This window comes from Wasmannia auropunctata, unplaced genomic scaffold (assembly GCF_000956235.1).
Source record: "Wasmannia auropunctata unplaced genomic scaffold, wasmannia.A_1.0 LD336026.1, whole genome shotgun sequence".
Taxonomy (NCBI): Eukaryota; Metazoa; Arthropoda; class Insecta; order Hymenoptera; family Formicidae; genus Wasmannia; species Wasmannia auropunctata.
In genome coordinates, this window is record NW_012026864.1 from 2,106,589 (window position 1) to 2,125,955 (window position 19,367).

Genomic DNA, 19,367 nt, shown 5'->3' on the forward strand with positions numbered 1-19,367 from the left:
GGGAATTGGAATTAATATCTTTTGATTTATTACACATATTTCTGTAATTGAAATAATTAAATGTTCTGAAATTTATTTATGCAATATAGAGTGTAGATTAAATTGATTTGATAATTTCACCATACATTGTATCAATATATAATTATTAATGTTTGTAACGAATTTATGATAATTTAGTTCATTGTAGTTTTCGTGGTTGAATTACTGTGGGTTACCGACGATCTCACGTAACTACTATACCAGGAAAGCTATTTACCATATAACAGTTATCTGGGCTGCACTTATAATTCGACAGTCGATAATATCGGTATCGCGGTTTCGTTTCGCGGAAGATCCGCTATGTGAGTGGCGTACGTGAGATATGCAGTACAAATGGTACAATCGCGTGAAAGTCACCTAATAAGACTGTCGTACATCTGCCATATTGCTTTGAACGGTAACGTTTTTCCAAGCGTCGCTATGATCGCATGGATCGCGACTTGACGTATCTGTCGCCTTATCCCTCGAAAAACTGTATCCGACGTCGAATTTTCCATCGGATCGGCGCGGATAAGACCCGAAAATGTCAAAATTCGCCACCGAATCGCGAATTAACGGAACGCAACGTTCAACGTGCGCGGCTCTTTCTCGTGTTGGAAATAAATTGAGACAGCTCGGCGCGAGTCGCAGATATCAATCCCTGATTATCGGTGTACATGCATGAACTACCTGGCGATGATCCTTGCACACGTATCCTGGCATTCCTGGCTGTATTTAGAGCTGTAGGCTGTACGTGGAGCAAAATATCCGGGCTAGAACGGCGGCTGCTCCTTGCTCGACGCTCCACGGAGCACACCAGGAGCTCCGGATCGCCGGTACTCCAACGCACCAGACAAAGCACTCGTGATTCACACGTGTATACAAAATACTACTGACAGCATCACTCGCACGTATTCCGTCACTGCATTCCGTCACTGCAATCCGTCACTGCAATCCGTCACTGCAATCCGTCACTGCATTCCGTCACTGCATTCCGTCACTGCATTCCGTCACTGCAATCCGTCACTGCATTCCGTCACTGCAATCCGTCACTGCAATCCGTCACTGCAATCCGTCATTGTATTCCATCACTGTATATTCACACGCGAGATACTCTCTAAAAACGTTAACGACAGCGAGAGATACAGAGATACACTTGGGACGCGACCGCAGCGTCCCGACGTGTCTCTAGAACTGAGGTTTTGGGCGCGCAATCGGAGTAATTGCGATCTTGAGAAATTTCAAATTGAACCAATCACGTCGCGACGATCGAGCGTCGTCTCATCTGCACTTGCTGTAGGTATAGAGAAGACAAATATCATAAAATTGTTTCAGATATTGCATATTATATTAGATAATTTATTAAAAATGTTCTTTAGATTACATGCCGTCAGTAGAATTTGTAGGATTTTTAGAAATTATAATTATATATTATTATATTATATATTCTTTTACAAGTAACCGACAGAAGTCTGCGGTCGGTACATACATCCGAAACATCCAATGATATCGGGTAGATGGCACTTGTATGCAGTTTTCTTTTCTCAGTGTGGGACTCCAGTTTTCTCTCTCCTACAATTCGTCACCATAACCTGATGTCACCTTCCTGTTTCCGACTCCTTCTCCTGAGAAAAGTTGACGAATGATATCGGTTGAATTTGAATAAAATTGCAACTGGAAAGCGACGTCTGACGATTTGTGTCAAATGCATGGTGGAAGTAACGATAGTGTTTTTTTAAAAGTAAAGTAACCGAAGACAATAATTGGCATCTACAGGCAAAGAGCTGAAAGAAGTAAAGGATGAGCGCGAAGAATGAAGATTGGGATGTGAAGCGGCGCGAAGTGGAGTTCGATGAGTACTGGAAGCTACGACGTAAATTTTTGCGGACTCACAAAGACAAGTTTCCGGAAGATTTGCTCAATTGCTTAGCCCAAATATTCATCGATGTCGAACTGTTAGGATGCAGGTAAAATTACCCGACAGAGACACGTTTTTGTGTCTTTACATGTACTACGATACAAATTCTACTAAGTATATAAGTTTGCTGTAAAGTTTTTGCTACTCATTGCAGTTATCCACAAAGAACAATGGATTTAGTAAAGGAATTGTCACAGGACATCCCGGCCAAATATATATATACAATAGAAAATCCAAAGAAAAAGTCACAAAAAACATTTGTGGAAGCGTCAGAGGCAGCTAGTTCTAAGATAAAAGGTATAAAGAAAAATTGTAATAAAAAATTGAGTTGTGATATAGATAATTTTTTTCCTTTTTTTCGTATTTTATTATGCACGCTGTGTGTCTCTTATTAAGGCTGCGTTTCATATATTAACTTTTGGAGTTTACAGTGCTTATAGAATCATTTTATCTTTATTATTTATCAAATGTTAAACAAGGTCAAATCATGCTCAACATGTGAGCATAATTAAAATAGAACGCAGCCTAGATATGACTTGTGATTTATGTGAGGAGATATCGTGATAATTATATGAGAGACATTTTTTGTTTACAGAATGCACTGATGAAATATCTACTGTTGCAGAAGAATCTACATCGAACACACTTGACCATATATCAAATGCAACCTATTTTATTGATCAATCTCCTTCCAAAAAACGCTCCAAGAAAGATAAAAAACTTGACGCTGAGGAGAATACGCTTCCTAATGCTACAAAAAAATCTGTATCAAATACAATCGATTACAACTCTCAGTCTAATGAAGTTTCTATATTCAGGCGGTATTTCGAAGAGCTGTATTTCGAAGAAATACAGTCTGAAAAATTAAAAACAGAGCCTCATTTCGAAGAAATGCCACCTAAAAGATTGAAATCAAAATCACATTTCGAAGAAATGCCATCGGAAAGATTAAAAACAGAGTCATGTTGCAAAGAAATACAGTCCGAAAGAATAAAAACAGAGCCTCATTTCGAAGAAATGCCACCTGAAAGATTGAAATCAAAACCACATTTCGAAGAAATGCCATCTGAAACATTAAAAACAGAGTCATGTTGCAAAGAAATACAGTCTGAAAGAATAAAAACAGAGCCACATTTCGAAGAAATACAGTCTGAAAGATTAAAAACAGAGAGAGATGTCTCATTTGAATATCAAGACAAATCGTATGGAGATATTATTATATGGGAAAGACCAGGTGATGATGAATTTACTACGCTGAAAATTTCAGTTAGATTATCTGGTAAAACCCTAAAGTGGAGATATTCTAAGAATGAAAATAGCTGGTTAGCATATTTTTGTATTTTAAAGAAAATTGCTTTATATACATATATATTTATAAATGTACACACACACACACACACACACAAAATTGTATATTTAATATTCATAAATGTATGTACATAACATATATAGTTGTATAAAAATTGTTTTTAATGGGACATTTCTCATATCTTTTCAGTGAATGTTTTATGTATATTGACTCAGAGAAATTGTGTAGTAACACCAACGTAACTAAAAAAACGGCCAGAAAATCAGCGGTCAACACTGCATTAAAAAAATTACGAAAATGCTACTATACGGTTAAGGTAAATAAAAAATAAATATATCTTTATCTGCATAAGAATATCTTGAAAAGAGATCTTTTAGTATACCACTGATATTTGTGTGATTCTGTAATTAATAATATACAGGAAGTCCAATAATTATTAAAGCATTTGCACGCACAGTAGAATGGACTAACTGGATATAAAAGTATTTAATATTATGGTTTATAATTATTTTGTAATTCGCGCAATAGTTATCAAGATATTAATTACATTATAACTATAAAGATCTAATAAGCGCATATATTTGGCGATAAGAGACAATCCAGCGTTTACAATTTCTAGGCAAGCGGCGTGACTATGTGAGGTTTTTCTATAAAATTCAAATTATGCACAAGCGACACATTGTTGTTTAGAGCGTTCTTCAAGCGCGACGTGTCTCTAAAAGTGTGTCTTCTTTTATTGCGAAATCGCCCGTAGACCTTTACAAATTAATTTCTCATTAACAAATACAATCGCAAAATAGTACAGTACTTTTCGATTTAGTTTAATCCGTTCTATCAGTACATGAGCACTTTGTCAATAATTGTCAGACTTGTATAAAACACAATGTTTTTTTATCATTTTGTATAAGATAAAATTTTTGTTATATTTTTTTCAAAATATTGTTATACAAGGTATATTTTAAATAGTGCACACTAATTGTATAACGTTATAAAAAAAACTAAGTTGAAAAGTCCTAAACGATTTTTTTCTAAATACTCAATGAAATGATCACTATTGCAGCTTACTAATTACTGCTTCATTGAGCATTGTAGAGAAAAATGGTTTAGGATTTTTCAAATTAATTTTCTACAAAAAATAACACTACATGATTAGTGAACGTTAATTAAGATACATCTGTATATTGTAAAATCCAGGTAAAAAACGGTTCGGGTATAGATCCAGTTGTAATAGCAGTAGAAATAAAGCAGGATTCGCTTCCCGACAGGACTGGATCTATATGCACTGAAACGAAATTTATAGTGGACTGGCCTGGCGATAATTTTGAAAAATCGGATCAGGTTACTGTGGAACTCACGTCTCCGATGTTAGTATAGACAACGACACCGTTCCTTGACTTATAAAAAAAATTCTTATTTTTTTATCTCTCTTTTACTAGTAAACTGTCATCTTTTTATTTTTAGAGTCGAGACACAAGTAAATCAAGAAGTTCTCGGCTGGAAAATAAACAATTCTAAAACGTACAAAATAACAACCCTGTGTCAAAGAGTGTTTAAACATCTATTACAAAAGGATATTTTGCAAAACGATATTGTGTTTCTGGACTTTTCTACGCAAGACAGAGCGCTGATTCAAAAGTATGTGCCACTTGTAAGTTACTTGAGATTTATCAGAAATGTTGCTGAAATTCGATAATAATATGTTTACAGAATCGCACATAACATGGGTCTAAATCCACGTAAGCTTAGTATGGAAAAAGGAAAAATAGTAGTCTCACGTAAAGTCAATGTACAGAATTTTATCAAGCAACTGAACAAACTTGGTGGAGTCACCGAGAAGTACGAACTGGTGAAACCGACCGACAAAAAGTTCGTTTTAAGACAGTATTTCGAAGAAATACAGTCTAAAAAATTAAATGCAGAGCCATATTTCGAAAAAATACAGTCTGAAAAATTAAATGCAGAGTTATATTTCGAAGAAATACAGTCTGAAAAATTAAATGCAGATCCATATTTCGAAGAAATACTGTCTGAAAAATTAAATGCAGATCCATATTTCGAAGAAATACAGTCTGAAAAATTAAATGCAGATCCATATTTCGAAGAAATACAGTCTGAAAAATTAAATGCAGAATCATATTTCGAAGAAATACAGTCTGAAAAATTAAAAACGAAGCCATATTTCAACGAGATACAATCTGAAAGATTAAAAACAGAGAAAGAGGTATCACTTAAAGATCAATATAATCAGTACATCGACATTGTTCTATTGGAAAGACCGGGTGACGATATATTTACTACGCTGGAAGTTTCAGCTTCTGTGTCTGGTAAAACCCTAAAATGGAATTACTGTAAGAAAGAAAAACTCTGGTAAGCATATTTTTGTATTATAAAGAAAATTACTTTATATATGTATATAATAAATATAATATATATTTACACACACACACACACACACACACACACACACACACACACACACACACACATATATATATATTTTGCATGTGCGTGCGCGCGCGCGTGTTTGTATAAAATGAATTTAACATTCTTAATTATGTGTATGTAGTGCTAAAATTGTTTATTATGGAAAATTTTTCTATATTTTTTTTCAGGGAAGTCTCTGTAAATATTGAGTCACGGAAATTGAGTTGTATCACTAAATCAACTAAAATAGAGGCCAGAAACTTAGCTGCCAACATAGCATTAGAAAAATTACGAAAGTGGTGCTATACGGTTAAAGTAAATAAAAAATTAAAAACAAAGCCATACTTTGAAGAAACGCCACCTAAACGATTAAAAATAGAGGCAAATGTTTCACTTAAAGATCAAGATAATCCGTTCAGAGACATTGTTCTTTGGGAAAGACCGGGTGATGATCCGATTACTATGCTGAAAATGTCAATTAAGTTATCTGGTAAAGTCCTAGAGTGCAAGTACTCTAAGGAAAAAAATTTTTGGTAAGCATTTTTGTATTTTAAAGAAAATTGTTTTATACGTATATATATATATATATACACAGAGACCGCCAAAAATTCGGCTACCCAAATAATTTCTGCACGATTCGAGATATTGCATTGAAATTTATTTTTATTGCATTATGCCATCATTGTAACCTATAAATTCCAATATCTCGAACCGTTCACAAATTACTTAGACGGTCCCGAACTTTTGACGATCTCTGTATAATAAATTTATAAATATATGTATATAGTTGTGTAAAAATTGTTTCACATGGGATATTTCTCATTATATTTCTTTTCAGGAAATGCTGCATGAATATTAACTCACAGGAATTGAGTTGTAGTAACTTATCGTTAACTAAAATAGGGACCGCAGAATCAGCAGCCGACATTGCATTAGAAAAATTGCGAAAGTGCTGCTATACGGTTAAAGTAATTAAAAAATAAATATTTTTATCCCTTAATAGGAATCTGTTGAAAAGAGATTATTATATCACTGATATTCGTGTGATTCTGTAATTAATTATGTACAGGAATTTCGATAATTATTGAAGCGTTTGCACGCCAGTAGAGCGGACTAACTGGATATAAAAGTATTGTACCATTTTGTGATTCTCGTAAGAGTTATCAAGAAATTAAGTTACAAAAGTCTAATAACCGTAGGAGTACATACATTTGATAAGAGACAGTCCAGCGTTTACAATTTCTAAATGAGGCCATGGGAAAGATTTTTCTATAAAAACCAAGTTATGCACAAACGGCACATTGTTGTTTACACATCGCTCTTCCCAAGTCTCGCGACGTGCCTAACGACTGTAAACGTTGGACCATCTCTTGTCGCGCGCATTCGCAGATCTTTATAATTTAATTTCTCATTAACTATTGTTAACCCTCTGCCCGGAATATCGGTCATTATAACCGCTAAGGTTCACATTTACACCAGTAGAAAAATGAATGAAACTCGTGTTTTTCTGGAATAGCAGTCATTATGATGGGGTGTTCCATGTAACCAGGTATTCAGGGTAGAGGGTTAACCCAACGTAAACTAAATTTTTGCCAAAAAAAAATTTTCAAAAATCAGTCCAAAACGCGTTTCTCGACATGTGTTCCGAGTAGAGGGTTAAGAATCGCAAAATAGTACAATAATTTTTGATTCAATTTAATCCGCTTTATCTGCACACTTGCTTTGTCAACAATTGCTTGTATATAATGCAACATAGATGTAACGTTTTTTAACATTTTTGTATAAGGTATAGTTTTTGTTGTTTTTTATCAAAAATTGTTAGGGTATGCTTTAAATAGCGCATATTTAATTATATAGCGTTATAGCGTTATTCTTAAAAAAAAAAATAAATTGAAAAGTCTTAACTATTTTATTCTAAATACTCAATGAAACTGGTCATTATTGCAGTAATTATTGCTTTATTGAGCATTGTAGAGAAAAATGGTTCAGGGCTTATCTAATCGGTTTTACAAAGAATAACGCTATATAATTATAGTGAATGTTATTTAAGATACATCTGTATATTGTAAAATCCAGGTTACAGAAGGTTCGGGTATAGATCCAGTTGTAACAGCAATGAAAATCAAAAAGGAATCGCTTCCCGATTGGACTGGATCTATATGCACTGAAAAGATATTGATGGTGAACTGGCCTGACGATAGTTTTGGAAAATCGGATCAGGGTACCGTGGAACTCATGTCTCCGATGTTAGTATAGACAACGATACTTTCTCGATTTATAAAAAAAATTCTTATTCTTTTATCTCTTTTTTGCTTGCTTTTTTGCTAAATTTTTATCTTTTTATTTTTAGAGTCGATACACAAATAAACCAAGAAGTTTATGACCTGAAAATAAAAAAGAAGATCGAAATAATAGTCATATGTGAAAGACTTTTACAAACGGACAATGTTTTGCAAACCGACATTATATTTTTGGGCTTTCTTAAAAAAGACAGAAAGCTGATTCGTCAGTATGTGGCGCTTGTAGCTTACTTGACGTTTGTAAGAAATGCCGCTGAAAATTGACAATATATATATGTTGCAGAATCGCAGGAAGAATGGACTTAAATTGTAGGAAGATAAAAGGAAAAGAAAAAAGGAAGAGACTGATAGTCTCACGTAAAGTTGATATATGGCGTTTAGTCAAACAACTGAACGAACTTGGTGGAGTCACCGCGAAGTACGAGCTGGTGAAACCGACCAACGAAAAGTTAGTTTTATTGTCAACTTCTACGGATATATAAACATAAAAAGCGAGACGTTATATGTTCAAACAACATCCTCTGTGATATTAATGTATTAGAGCGACTTGAATTAAAATAAATGGATAATTGTATTCAGAAATCTTTCCGTAATATTTTATTGTTTAAATGATCCAAAGAAACAAGTTGTTTGAAATAATGGTAATTGTTAAGAAGACGATTGTCATCGATTTCGATGAAGATAGACTCACTTGACGCATTTTTTTTGCATGAGACGGATGAATCTGGCAAAAAAAAGTGCTCTGCCCCGCGAAGCGAGATATAATAATATTAATTGTAGGAATTTGCTGTAAAGTTTTTGCGTCTCTTTGCAGTTATCCGCAAAGAACAATGGATTTAGTGAAGGAATTGTCGCAGGACGACGCGGCCGAATATAGAGAAGAGCAAAAGAAAAAGTTACAAAGAAAATTTGTGGAACCGTCAGAGGCGGCTAGTTCTGAGATTAAAGGTATAAAGAAAAATTGTGAGTTGTGGCATACATAATTTTTTCCCTTTTTTTTCGTATTTCATTATGCATACTATACGTTTCTTATTAAGGCTGCATTTCATAACTTTTGACGTTTACAGCGTTCATAGAATCATTTTATCTTTATTTATCAAATGTTAAACAAGGTCAAATCAACGCATGAGCGTTAAAACGAAATGCAGCCTAAATATAACTTGTGATCTGTATGAGAGGAGAGATATCGTGATAATTAGGTATATGAGATACATTATATTTGTTTACAGGCTGCGCTGATAAAACATCTACTGTCGCAGAAGAATTGAACACGCTTGATCATACATCAAACGCAACCAATTTTATTGATCAATCTCCTAAAAAATGTTCCAGAATAAATAAAAAACTTGACGCCGAGAAGAAGTCGCTTTCTAATAATACAAAAGAACCTGTATCAAATGCAATCAATCACAACTTTCAGTCTTACGAAGTTTCTACATTCAGGCGATGTTTCGAAGAGCTGTATTTCGAGGAAATACAGTCTGAAAAATTAAAAATAGAACCATATTTCGAAGAAATACAGCCTGAACAATTGAAAATACAGCCATATTTCGAAGAAATACAGTCTGAAAGATTAATTACAGAGAGATATATCTCACTTGAAGATCAAGATAATCCATACAGAGGCATTGTTCTATGGGAAAGACCGGGTGACAGTGAGTTTGTTATGCTGAACATTTCAGCTTCTGTATCTCGTGAAGCCCTAAAATGGGAGTACTTTCAGAATGATAATAATGAAAATCGCTGGTAAGCATATTTTTGTATTTAAAAAAAAAAATACTTTATATATTAATATATATCGAAAATAAATTTAACATTCATCAAATATGTGTAATGTGTATATAATTGTGCAAAAATTGTTTCACATAGGATATATCTCGTTATATTTCAGGAAATGCTCTGTGAATGTTAACTCGCACGAATTGAGTTGTGGCATCAACTTCAGTAAAAAAATAGCCAGAGGGATAGCAGCTACCACTGCATTAGAAAAATTACGAAAGTATTGCTATACGGTTAAGGTACATAAAAAAATAAGTGTGTCTTTATCTCAATAGGAATATTTTTTAAAAAAAGATCTCACGTCATTGATATTTGTGTAATTCTGTAATTAATTGTATGTATGATGTCCGATGATTATTGAAACGTTTGCTCCCCAATACAACGGACTAAACTGAAAAGTATCGTATCATTTTTCTCGCAATAGTTATCAGATATTAAGTTACAAAGATCTAATAAGCGTGCGACCGCATACATTTGTTAACAAGAGACAGTCCAGCTTTTACAATTTCTAGGCGAGGCAATTTAGGGGAGGGGATTTTTCTATAAAAAATAAGTTATGCACAAGCTGTCCATTGTTGTTTGCAGAGCGCTTTTCCCAGGTCTCATGACGTATCTAGTGATTGTAGACATTGGATCATCTCTTGTCGCCAAATCGCGCATTCGCAGACCTTTAAAAATTCATAATTTTATAACTTCTCGTTAACTATTGTAAGAATCACAAAATGGAACTGTACTTTTTGATTCAGTTGAATCCGTTGTATCTGCACATGAACACTTTATCAATAATTACCAGAGACCTGTATAAGTATGATGCAACACAATAATGTTTTTTTTTATTATTTTTGTATAAGTTTTATTCGTATTTGTTTGAAAATATTGTTTTACATGTTATATCACTTAAATAGCGCACACTAATTATACAGCGTTATTCTTAAAAAAAAAAAAACTTAATTGAAAAGTCTTGAACAATTTTTCTCTAAATACTCAATGAAGCAATCATTGTAATCATTATTGCAATAATTACTGTTTCATTGAGCATTCAGAGGAAAATGGTTCAGGATTTTTCAACTTGATTTCTTTACGAAGAATAACGGTATATAATTAGTGGACGTTATTTAAGATGTACCTGTATATTGTAAATTCTAGGTTAAAATAGGCTTGGATATAGATTCAGTCGTATCAGCAGTGGACATAAAGCCGGATTCTCTCCCCGACGTAAATTGTAATAGACCTGATTGCTTTTATTGCATTGAAAAAATTGCGGCGGACTGGGTCGGCGATGCTCTTCGAAAATCTTCAATGTTAGTGGACAACACTGTTGGTGGATGACACTGTTCCTTAATTTATAAAAAAAATTGTTATTCTTTTATTTCTTTTTTGTTTGTAAATTTTCATCTTATTTTTAGGGTCGAGGCACAAAAGCAAGAAGATCTTGGTCTGAAAAAGCAAAAAACGGTGCACGAAATATTAGCCAAATGTGAAAGACTCTTAGAAACGGATAATATTTTGCATAACGACATTGTGTTTCTGGACTTTTCTCAAGAAGACAGAAACCTGATTCATCAGTATGTGGCGCTTGTAGTTTACTTGACGTTTGTAAGAAATGCCGCTGAAAATTGACAATATGTATATATATATATATATATATTTATGTTGCAGAATCGCAAGAGGAATGGGCCTAAATTCACGTTATCATTGTAAGGATAAAGGAAAACTAGTAGTCTCACGTAAAGTCGATAATATATGGAGTTTTGTCAAACAACTGAACAAGCTTGGTGGAATCACCAAAAAGTACGAACTGGTGAAACCGGCGGACGAAAAATTCGCTTCATTGCCTACTTTCATGGATATTTGATACATAAAAAAGAAAGATAAATGTTCAAACGACGTCTTCTGTGATATTAATGTATCGGAGCTGCTTGGATTGTAAAATAAATGGATAACTATATTCAGAAGTCTTTCCGTAATATTTTATTGTTTAAACGATCAAAGAAAAAGCAATAAGCTGTTTAAAATAATGGTAATTGTTAGGACGGTCGTCATCAGTTATTTTCGATTTTTATGAAAATATGCTCATTCGATGGCGTAGTGAGGTAAATCAAATAAAAATTTGTCACTATTGAGACCTGTCATATCGACACGATGTAGCGAATTACGGATATAATCATATAGATGGCTTCATGTTCACATGCGCTGCGTTCATTATCATAACCAAAATGCGCAAAATACGAAAGTGTAAACACAAGTGGAATCTCGATCACTCCTCATTGTTTCCATAGAAGTGGATTCCGCTCTCTTACGGGGAAATTTCACCATTAAAAGGCCAGACAAATCTGTTCGAGTGGAACCTCGCTTCTCGTGGAGAGCTGTAAACTCACATAATTTGGCGATCCGTTTCGTACAAAAACGCATCGAGGTTAATCAATTTGGAGATTTTCATTATTGAAGTTAAGGTCTCTGAACTGATTGTGAGTAATTACCATAGGTACGTTCGTCAAATCTAACGATATGTATTTTTTAAAAGTAAAGCAGCCAAAGACATTAAAGCCCTTTTCATTATCTAATTTACTTATGATTAGATTTAATCTGAAGCTCTAGCTTGAAGTTTTACTTAGAAATAAAGTCCATTGGTTACAACTTCAGGTTAAGTCTAATCACAAGTTAATCAGGTAATGAAGATTAAGATCTAAGACAAGTGAAGGATGAGCGCGAAGAATGAAAATTGGGATGTGGAGCAGCATAAAGTGGAGTCCGATGAGCACTGGGAGCTTCGACGTAAATTTTTACTCGCTCACAAAGACAAGTTTCCAGAAGATTTGCTCGTTTGTTTAGCCCAAGTATACATCAATATCGAACTGTTAGGATGCAGATAATACCCCATAGAGACACGTCGTTTTTGTGTCTTTATACCATGATTGGACAAATTGGATGAATATTATTTTCCAGGTATAAGTTTGTTATAAAGTTTTTCCAATTTATTTCAGTTATCCGCAGAGAACAATGGATTTAGTGAAGGAACTGTCACATGATGTTACGGCTGAATATAGAGAAAAGCAAAAGGAGAAGTTACAAAGAACATTTGTGGAAGCTTCAGAGACAGCTAGTTTTAAGACAAAAGGTATAAAGAAAAATTGTGAGTTGTGACATAGATAATTTTTTTTCTTTTTTTCGTATTTCATTATGCACACTATGTGTCTGTTATTAAATGTGATTGGTAATTTATGTTACGAGATATTGTGATAATTATATGAGAAATATTATTTGTTTAGGGGATGTACTGATCAAATGTCTACTGTTACAGATGAATCTACACCTAACATGCTTGACCATATATCAAATGCAGTTAGTTTTACCAATCAGTCTCATAAAAGTAGTAAACACGCCAAAGAAAATGAACTTGACGCTGAGAAGAAATCACTTCCTAATGCTACAAAAGAATCTGTATTAAATGCGATCGATTACGACTTTCATGAAGTTTCTAAATTTAAGAGAAGTTTCAAAGAAATACAGTCTGAAAAATTAAAAACAGAGCCATATTTCGAAGAAATGCCATCTAAAAAAATAAAAACAGAGCCATATTTTGAAGAAATGCTATCTGAAAGATTAAAAACAGAGCCGTATTTCGAAGAAATACAGTCTGAAAAATTAAAAACAGAATCATATTTCGGAGAAATGCCAGCTAAAAAAATAAAAACAGAGTCATATTTTGAAGATGTATCCTCTGAGAGTTTAGAATCATTAGACAGTTTAGAGCCATGTGTCGGAGATATACAGTCTGAAATATTAGAATCAGACGAAGATGTCTCACTTGAAGATCAAAATAATCCATACATAGACATTGTTTTATGGGAAAGACCAGGTGACTGTGAGTTTGAAATGCTGAATTATTCAGTTAAGTTATCTGGCAAAGCCCTACAATGGAATTTCTTTAAGAAAAAACGTCTCTGGTAAGCATATTTTTGTATTTTAAAGAAAATTGCTTTATATTTATACCTATTTATATATATTTATATATTTATACCTTAAAATTTAATGTTCATAAATATGTGTAGATAGTTGTGTAAAAATTGTTTCACATGGGAAATGTCTCACTATATTCTTTTCAGGGAATGCTTTATGAATATTAACTCACACGGATTGTGTCGTAGTACCGATTCGAATAAAAAAGCGGCCAGAAATGTAGCAGTCACTGCTGCATTAAAAAAATTACGAAAGTGCTGCTATACGGTTAAAGTAAGTAAAAAAATAAGTGTGTCATTTTCTCAATAGGAATATCTTTTAAAAACAGATCTCTTGGCATATCAATGATATTTGTATGATTCTTTAATTAATTATGTACATGATGTCCGATAATTATTGTAGCGTTTTCCCGCCAATATAACGGACTAAACTGAATACAAAAGTATTGTACCATTTTGCGATTCTCGTAATAATTATCAGAAAGTAAGTTATAAAGATCTAACAAGCGTGCGTTCCAAGTTTCGCGACGTGTCTAATGACTGATAAACATTGGGCCATCTCTTGTCGTGAAATCGCACGCATTCGCAGATATTTATAAATTAATTTCTTGTTGGCTATTGTAAGAATCACAAAATAGTACAGTACTTTTCGATTCAGTTTAATCCGCTTTATCTGCACACGAGCGCTTTGTCAATAATTACCAGACCTATATATAATGCAATAGATGTTATGTTTTTTTTATTATTTTCGTATAAAGTACAATTTTTGTTGTATTTCTTTAAAAACATTGTTTTACATGTTATATCTTTAATAGCGCACACTAATTATACAGCGTTATTCTTAAAAAAAAATGAATTGAAAAGGTTTGAACAATTTTTTTCTAAATATTCAAGGAAACGATCACTATTGCAATAATTACTGTTTCATTGACCATTCAGAGGAAAATGGTTCAGGATTTTTCGACTCGATTTTTTTACGAAGAATAACGTTATATAATTAGTGGATAGATGTTGTTTAAGATATACCTGTATATTGTAAAATCCAGGTTAAAGTAGGCGTGGGTATAGATCCAGTTGTAACGGCAATGGACATAATGCAAGAATCTCTTCCCGACGACGATTGGAACGGATCTGATTGCATTGAAAAATTGATGGTGGGCTGGGTTGGCGATAGTCTTGGAAATTTGGGGCAAGATACTATGAAAGCCATGTTAGTGCAACGACACTGTTCGTTGATTTATTAAAACAATTCTTATTCTTTTATCTCTCTTTTGCTTGTAAATTTTCATATTTTTGTTTTTAGAGTCGAGACACAAGAAAACCAAGAAGGTTTTGGGTTGAAAATAAAAAAGGCACACGAAATAATAGTCAACTGTGAAAAACTTTTAGAAACGGACAATATTTTGCAAAATGATATTGTGTTTGCGGACTTTCCTAGAGAAGACAGAATGCTGATTGATAAGTATGTGGCGCTTGTAAGTTATCTGACATTTATAAGAAATGCCGCTGAAATTTATATATATATGTTACAGAATCGCAGGAAAAATGGACCTCAATACACGGTATTATATAGGAAAACTGGTAGTTTCACGTAAAGTCGATGTATGGCGTTTGGTCAAACAACTGAACAAACTTGGTGGAGTCACCGAGAAGTACGAACTGGTGAAACCGACCGACAAAAAATTTATTTCATTGCCAGCTTCGACGGACATTTGAGCATAGAAAAGAAAGATGTGTTCAAATGACATTTTCTATGATATTAATATATTACAGCTGCTTGGATTGTAAAATAAATGGATAACTATATTCAGAAGTCTTTCTGTAATATTTTATTGTTTAAACGATCAAAAAAAAAAACAAGCTGTTTGAAGTAATATCGCGACGTTCCAATATCCCTTAGCACGCAATCCGAAATAAGCGAGCTTCGTTCAATTCCTATACCTACGGACATGGTGTTTCCGCCGAATGTAAAATCGTTGTTTAGATCAGAATGTATCGCATCACGTCGTCAGTAAAATAGCGCAAACGAATGTAAAGGGTGAGACACAGTAAAAAGTAATCCTCGAGAAGTTGCGATTATGCAGGCGGGTCCGCGCAGATTCGTGACTATAATCGTGTTGTTTATCAGGTAATTATGCAACGTATGTATTACGCCAACGCTCGCACACGCACAAGGTTTAATGAGGTAAAAAAACTTGTCGCACGATGCGTAATTAGGAGGCACTATCAATTGAAACTGATAATGAGAAGGAACCTTCTCGGTCTTCATTTAAATGATTACAATTGTCGCGCCGCAAAATCATTCCCAAAAGCGCCTGGACGTTCACAATTGAACGGAAGATGGAATACAAAAGAGACCTTAAAAAAAGAAGCGGATGGTTACTTACAGCGTACACAGTATGTCGCAAGTTGGTAACACAGGAGACGTATAATAAGAGACGCATTTGGCAGTAGAACAATCAGAAGTCGAAAGGGTAAACATATACAGATAAAAACGACGGTGCATTAGATTTTTTAGTACATTATCACATCGTTGAAATCTCTGATAATTTAAAGTGGTCAATACGTTTTTTTTTCCCCTTTTACACATATAGGTCGTGCATATGCATGTATATGCGTGCGCCTCGTATACGTGCCATCAGTTTGAAATGACAAGGTTGAAGATTACATGCGTCTTTCCTATATAATCACTTCGATTTATCGATTAACTTAACGTCTACGACTTTATTAGCGATGTACGCATATTACAACAACAATGTAACGCAACAATGTAAATGGGCAACGAGAGCAACGAAACAACAACGCGTGCAGCGTGCACGTAGACGTGTGTAATATGTAAAGAAAAAACCGGGTAAAAGAAAAGCACCGCGTATCTTCGTTGGTCAATCAATTGACCATGCTATCGCGCGCATAATAGCCGCCGTGTAAAATGTTTTCATTGTTTTTATTAGCCGTTGCAGCGCGTCTATACTGGCGTATAAGTTTCGAATTTACGGGAAAAGAACGCTTCGTGTGTAAATTCTGTTAAAATTAACATGCAATTACCGTGTATTGTTTCTCCTCGAAATTTTTCGACAAATTTCGCAGGATACAATACAAAGGGTTTGTTGGTCTGGAAATTTTAGATTCGAATGTAACGCGGAATATTTAGCGAGCTGCTAAATATCCGATTACAAAAGAAAACATTGCCGTTTGCCATCGTCGAACACAGGCTACTGCTGTTACAAGAAGCGTTCGAATTTAAATTATAATTCAATAATTACGCGCAAGAAAAAAAATAAAAGAAACACAGAAATGTAAGCATCATATTATTTTTCAACATAATTCCCATGGGTGTTGTCGGATAGTGTAATACAAATGTAAAGTCTCTCTTCAAAGAAAAGTGCCGAAAAATTTACCTCTACAGTAGAGGTCATTAATGTTCGAGAGTTAAGTGGATTAGCCTGCAGCGAAAAGCTTTTTTTTGTTTTCGAGAAAAAGCTGCCGATGGCATCGATGTGAAAATCAGGGAGACCATATTGTAAAATAGTATGACTTACATTGTTATACATTGTTGTTTCCTCTTTTTAATAATTATTGAATTATTATTATATATATAATTTAAATTTGAACGCTTTCATCGTACAATATTTCGTTTCGCCACGTTACGCAATTTCGTAACCAATTATAATTTCCATACGTAGGAAATATGATGTAGCCGACCTTTTTAACGATACGTCGCTTCCAGCCCGACCATTTACATTCAGCGCCGAATCCCTTTGCTACCCTTTGTCACAATAATGTCAAAGGGCGAACGGTATAGGACCGCAACCATTCATTACCGAAACGCTGTGGACGGATCGACAATTTTCCCGCGAAAACCAATTGCATCGCTGTTGAAATATGAAATCAGGATCAATCATAACACATCGACAAGGCTTACAAAACGTCCAGGAGGAATAAAAAGTAAACGCATTTTAAAATAACCATGAAATTTAATATGTTATGAAATGTAATAAGTTCACATGGAATTTAATTTAATATATTTTTAATTAAAAGATTTTAATTTCCAAAATTTCAATCTTCCGCTAGTCTAATTTAATCAAGAAGCACCGATATTACTTGCTTGAACATCGATCGGATTATCTACAGTAAAACAGTGAGAGAATATCAAATTGACACAAACCAACTTCGTCCGCTCTTCGTGGGGTGAATATCTGCAACACGTGTAAATTAGAATAATGAAACGTACAAAGGGGAAAGGAGGGAGGGGGACAGGGAGGGAGGAAAATACGGATCTCTTATCATTCCAATACGATGGGTAACGCGCCTCCGATACGTGGCATATATATGTATACCCAGATATTGGTGGAACTCCGGTCTGCCGCTCTCGGGGGAGATAGATTTGACCTTATGACTTACGACTCGAAATTGGGGCCAAAGGGTCAAGGCACGCGACGGGGAGGCGGAGAGGGAGAGAGAGAGAGAAAGAGGGATGTCGCGCGGCGTGCCATGACCCCTCGGTCTGATGCCCCGTTCGGTTGTTCGCTAAAACACACAAGTTCCCTCGGATTTTGCCCTCGGTCCAGGCCCTACTTTGGACCGTAATTGACATCTGGAGGGAATATTAAACGTTTTTTTTTCTTCTTCTTTATATACCAAAATATTATCTACCATCTGATAAAAGAGTGATTTCTCTGTTGATATGTATTCGCTATGTATAATATTTATAATATATACCTCTAGACTCGCTTACGTTACATTAATTAGAAGATATGTCTCAATGTATCGTTTTTTTTTTCGATTTCGATAAAAGATACGCTCTTAGATAAGTAGATATGTCGTTACTCATTTCTCCCGGGAAGGGAATGCATTCTCTCGAGGTAAAAAAAAACGAGGTCTCGCGCCCGTCCGCGATTTCTCGATTGTCGCGAATAGCACAATTTTTATATATATTTATATTATGTGCATATGTGTATATATATGTGTGTGTGTATGTGTGTGTATATAGAAATTTATAACGCGTTAATTTCTCTCTCTCTCTTCGAAGTAAAAGGAAAGCGAGACGGGGAACGCTACCTCGAGAGAATCCGGCACCGTTACTTTCTTCATTTTATATTTATATATATATATATCTATATAATATAATTTTTTAAATATAATTTATTGATATGTATGTGTACTGATATGTATCGTGTTGCCGTAATGAAAATATCATACGCTAGTATTATATATATATTTTTTAATCTTGCTTTCTTTCCCTAATAAATAAAACGCGCGCCATACCCTGAAAGACGCGATGCTCTATTTCCTCTTCTCCTTCTTCTTTTTCCTCTTATTATTCTTTTGTACCCATTTTTTTTCTCTTAAAAACGCACGCGACCTGCAACATCGCACGTATTGCGTGTTACGAGTGCGTGGCGTTCACGACCGCACCGAGAGAAATCAAGAGCACCTGGATCCTTTTAACGCGAGGAACGGTATTCCCACCGCACGTTTTTGTAACATTAAACAAGGCTGATTCATCTCGTCTTACGTGTTTCTTCCCCTTCTCCCGCCCCGCATCCATCAATGTCACCTTAATCAAGACAAGATTTACAATTTGGTGCTTGGATGCGGTGAAAATACCGTGTAAATACCGAGTACATATAATACATTCTCGGCGTGGGTTTTGCTACTTG

The 19,367-nt window shown here is 34.5% G+C and overlaps 2 protein-coding genes across 4 annotated transcripts in view; one reads left to right on the top strand and one right to left on the bottom strand.

The window, feature by feature from the left end:
* Window positions 1-1,195, bottom strand: part of LOC105452822 (mitochondrial import receptor subunit TOM70-like) — a 19,518-nt gene extending 18,323 nt beyond the window's left edge. Inside the window, exon 1 of the mRNA XM_011694277.1 lies at window positions 709-1,195. Within this exon, the coding sequence (XP_011692579.1) occupies window positions 709-741 (33 nt within the window). The 5' untranslated portion in view covers window positions 742-1,195. The remainder of the gene's footprint in view (window positions 1-708) is intronic.
* Window positions 1,196-1,559: 364 nt separating this feature from the next.
* On the top strand, window positions 1,560-15,523 carry LOC105452820. Of its 3 annotated transcripts, XM_011694273.1 has the most exons (19): window positions 1,560-1,985; window positions 2,091-2,233; window positions 2,532-3,258; window positions 3,435-3,561; window positions 4,440-4,609; window positions 4,707-4,880; window positions 4,953-5,612; window positions 5,858-6,202; window positions 6,508-6,637; window positions 7,746-7,915; window positions 8,020-8,178; window positions 8,253-8,417; window positions 8,784-8,917; window positions 9,199-9,465; window positions 13,275-13,695; window positions 13,855-13,981; window positions 14,754-14,917; window positions 15,011-15,169; window positions 15,240-15,523. In XM_011694273.1, the coding sequence occupies exons 1-19, from the start codon at window positions 1,819-1,821 to the stop codon at window positions 15,421-15,423; spliced, it is 4,593 nt and encodes a 1,530-aa protein (XP_011692575.1). In that variant the 5' UTR covers window positions 1,560-1,818; the 3' UTR covers window positions 15,424-15,523. The 3 variants fall into 3 exon arrangements, with proteins under 3 accessions (XP_011692575.1, XP_011692576.1, XP_011692577.1); XM_011694274.1 differs by lacking the exons at window positions 13,275-13,695; window positions 13,855-13,981; window positions 14,754-14,917; window positions 15,011-15,169; window positions 15,240-15,523 and adding exons at window positions 9,861-9,987; window positions 10,895-11,049; window positions 11,155-11,313; window positions 11,408-11,739 and having other exon boundaries at window positions 8,784-8,932; window positions 9,199-9,715; XM_011694275.1 differs by lacking the exons at window positions 13,275-13,695; window positions 13,855-13,981; window positions 14,754-14,917; window positions 15,011-15,169; window positions 15,240-15,523 and adding exons at window positions 9,861-9,987; window positions 10,895-11,049; window positions 11,155-11,313; window positions 11,408-11,739 and having other exon boundaries at window positions 9,199-9,715.
* Window positions 15,524-19,367: the final 3,844 nt, after the last annotated feature.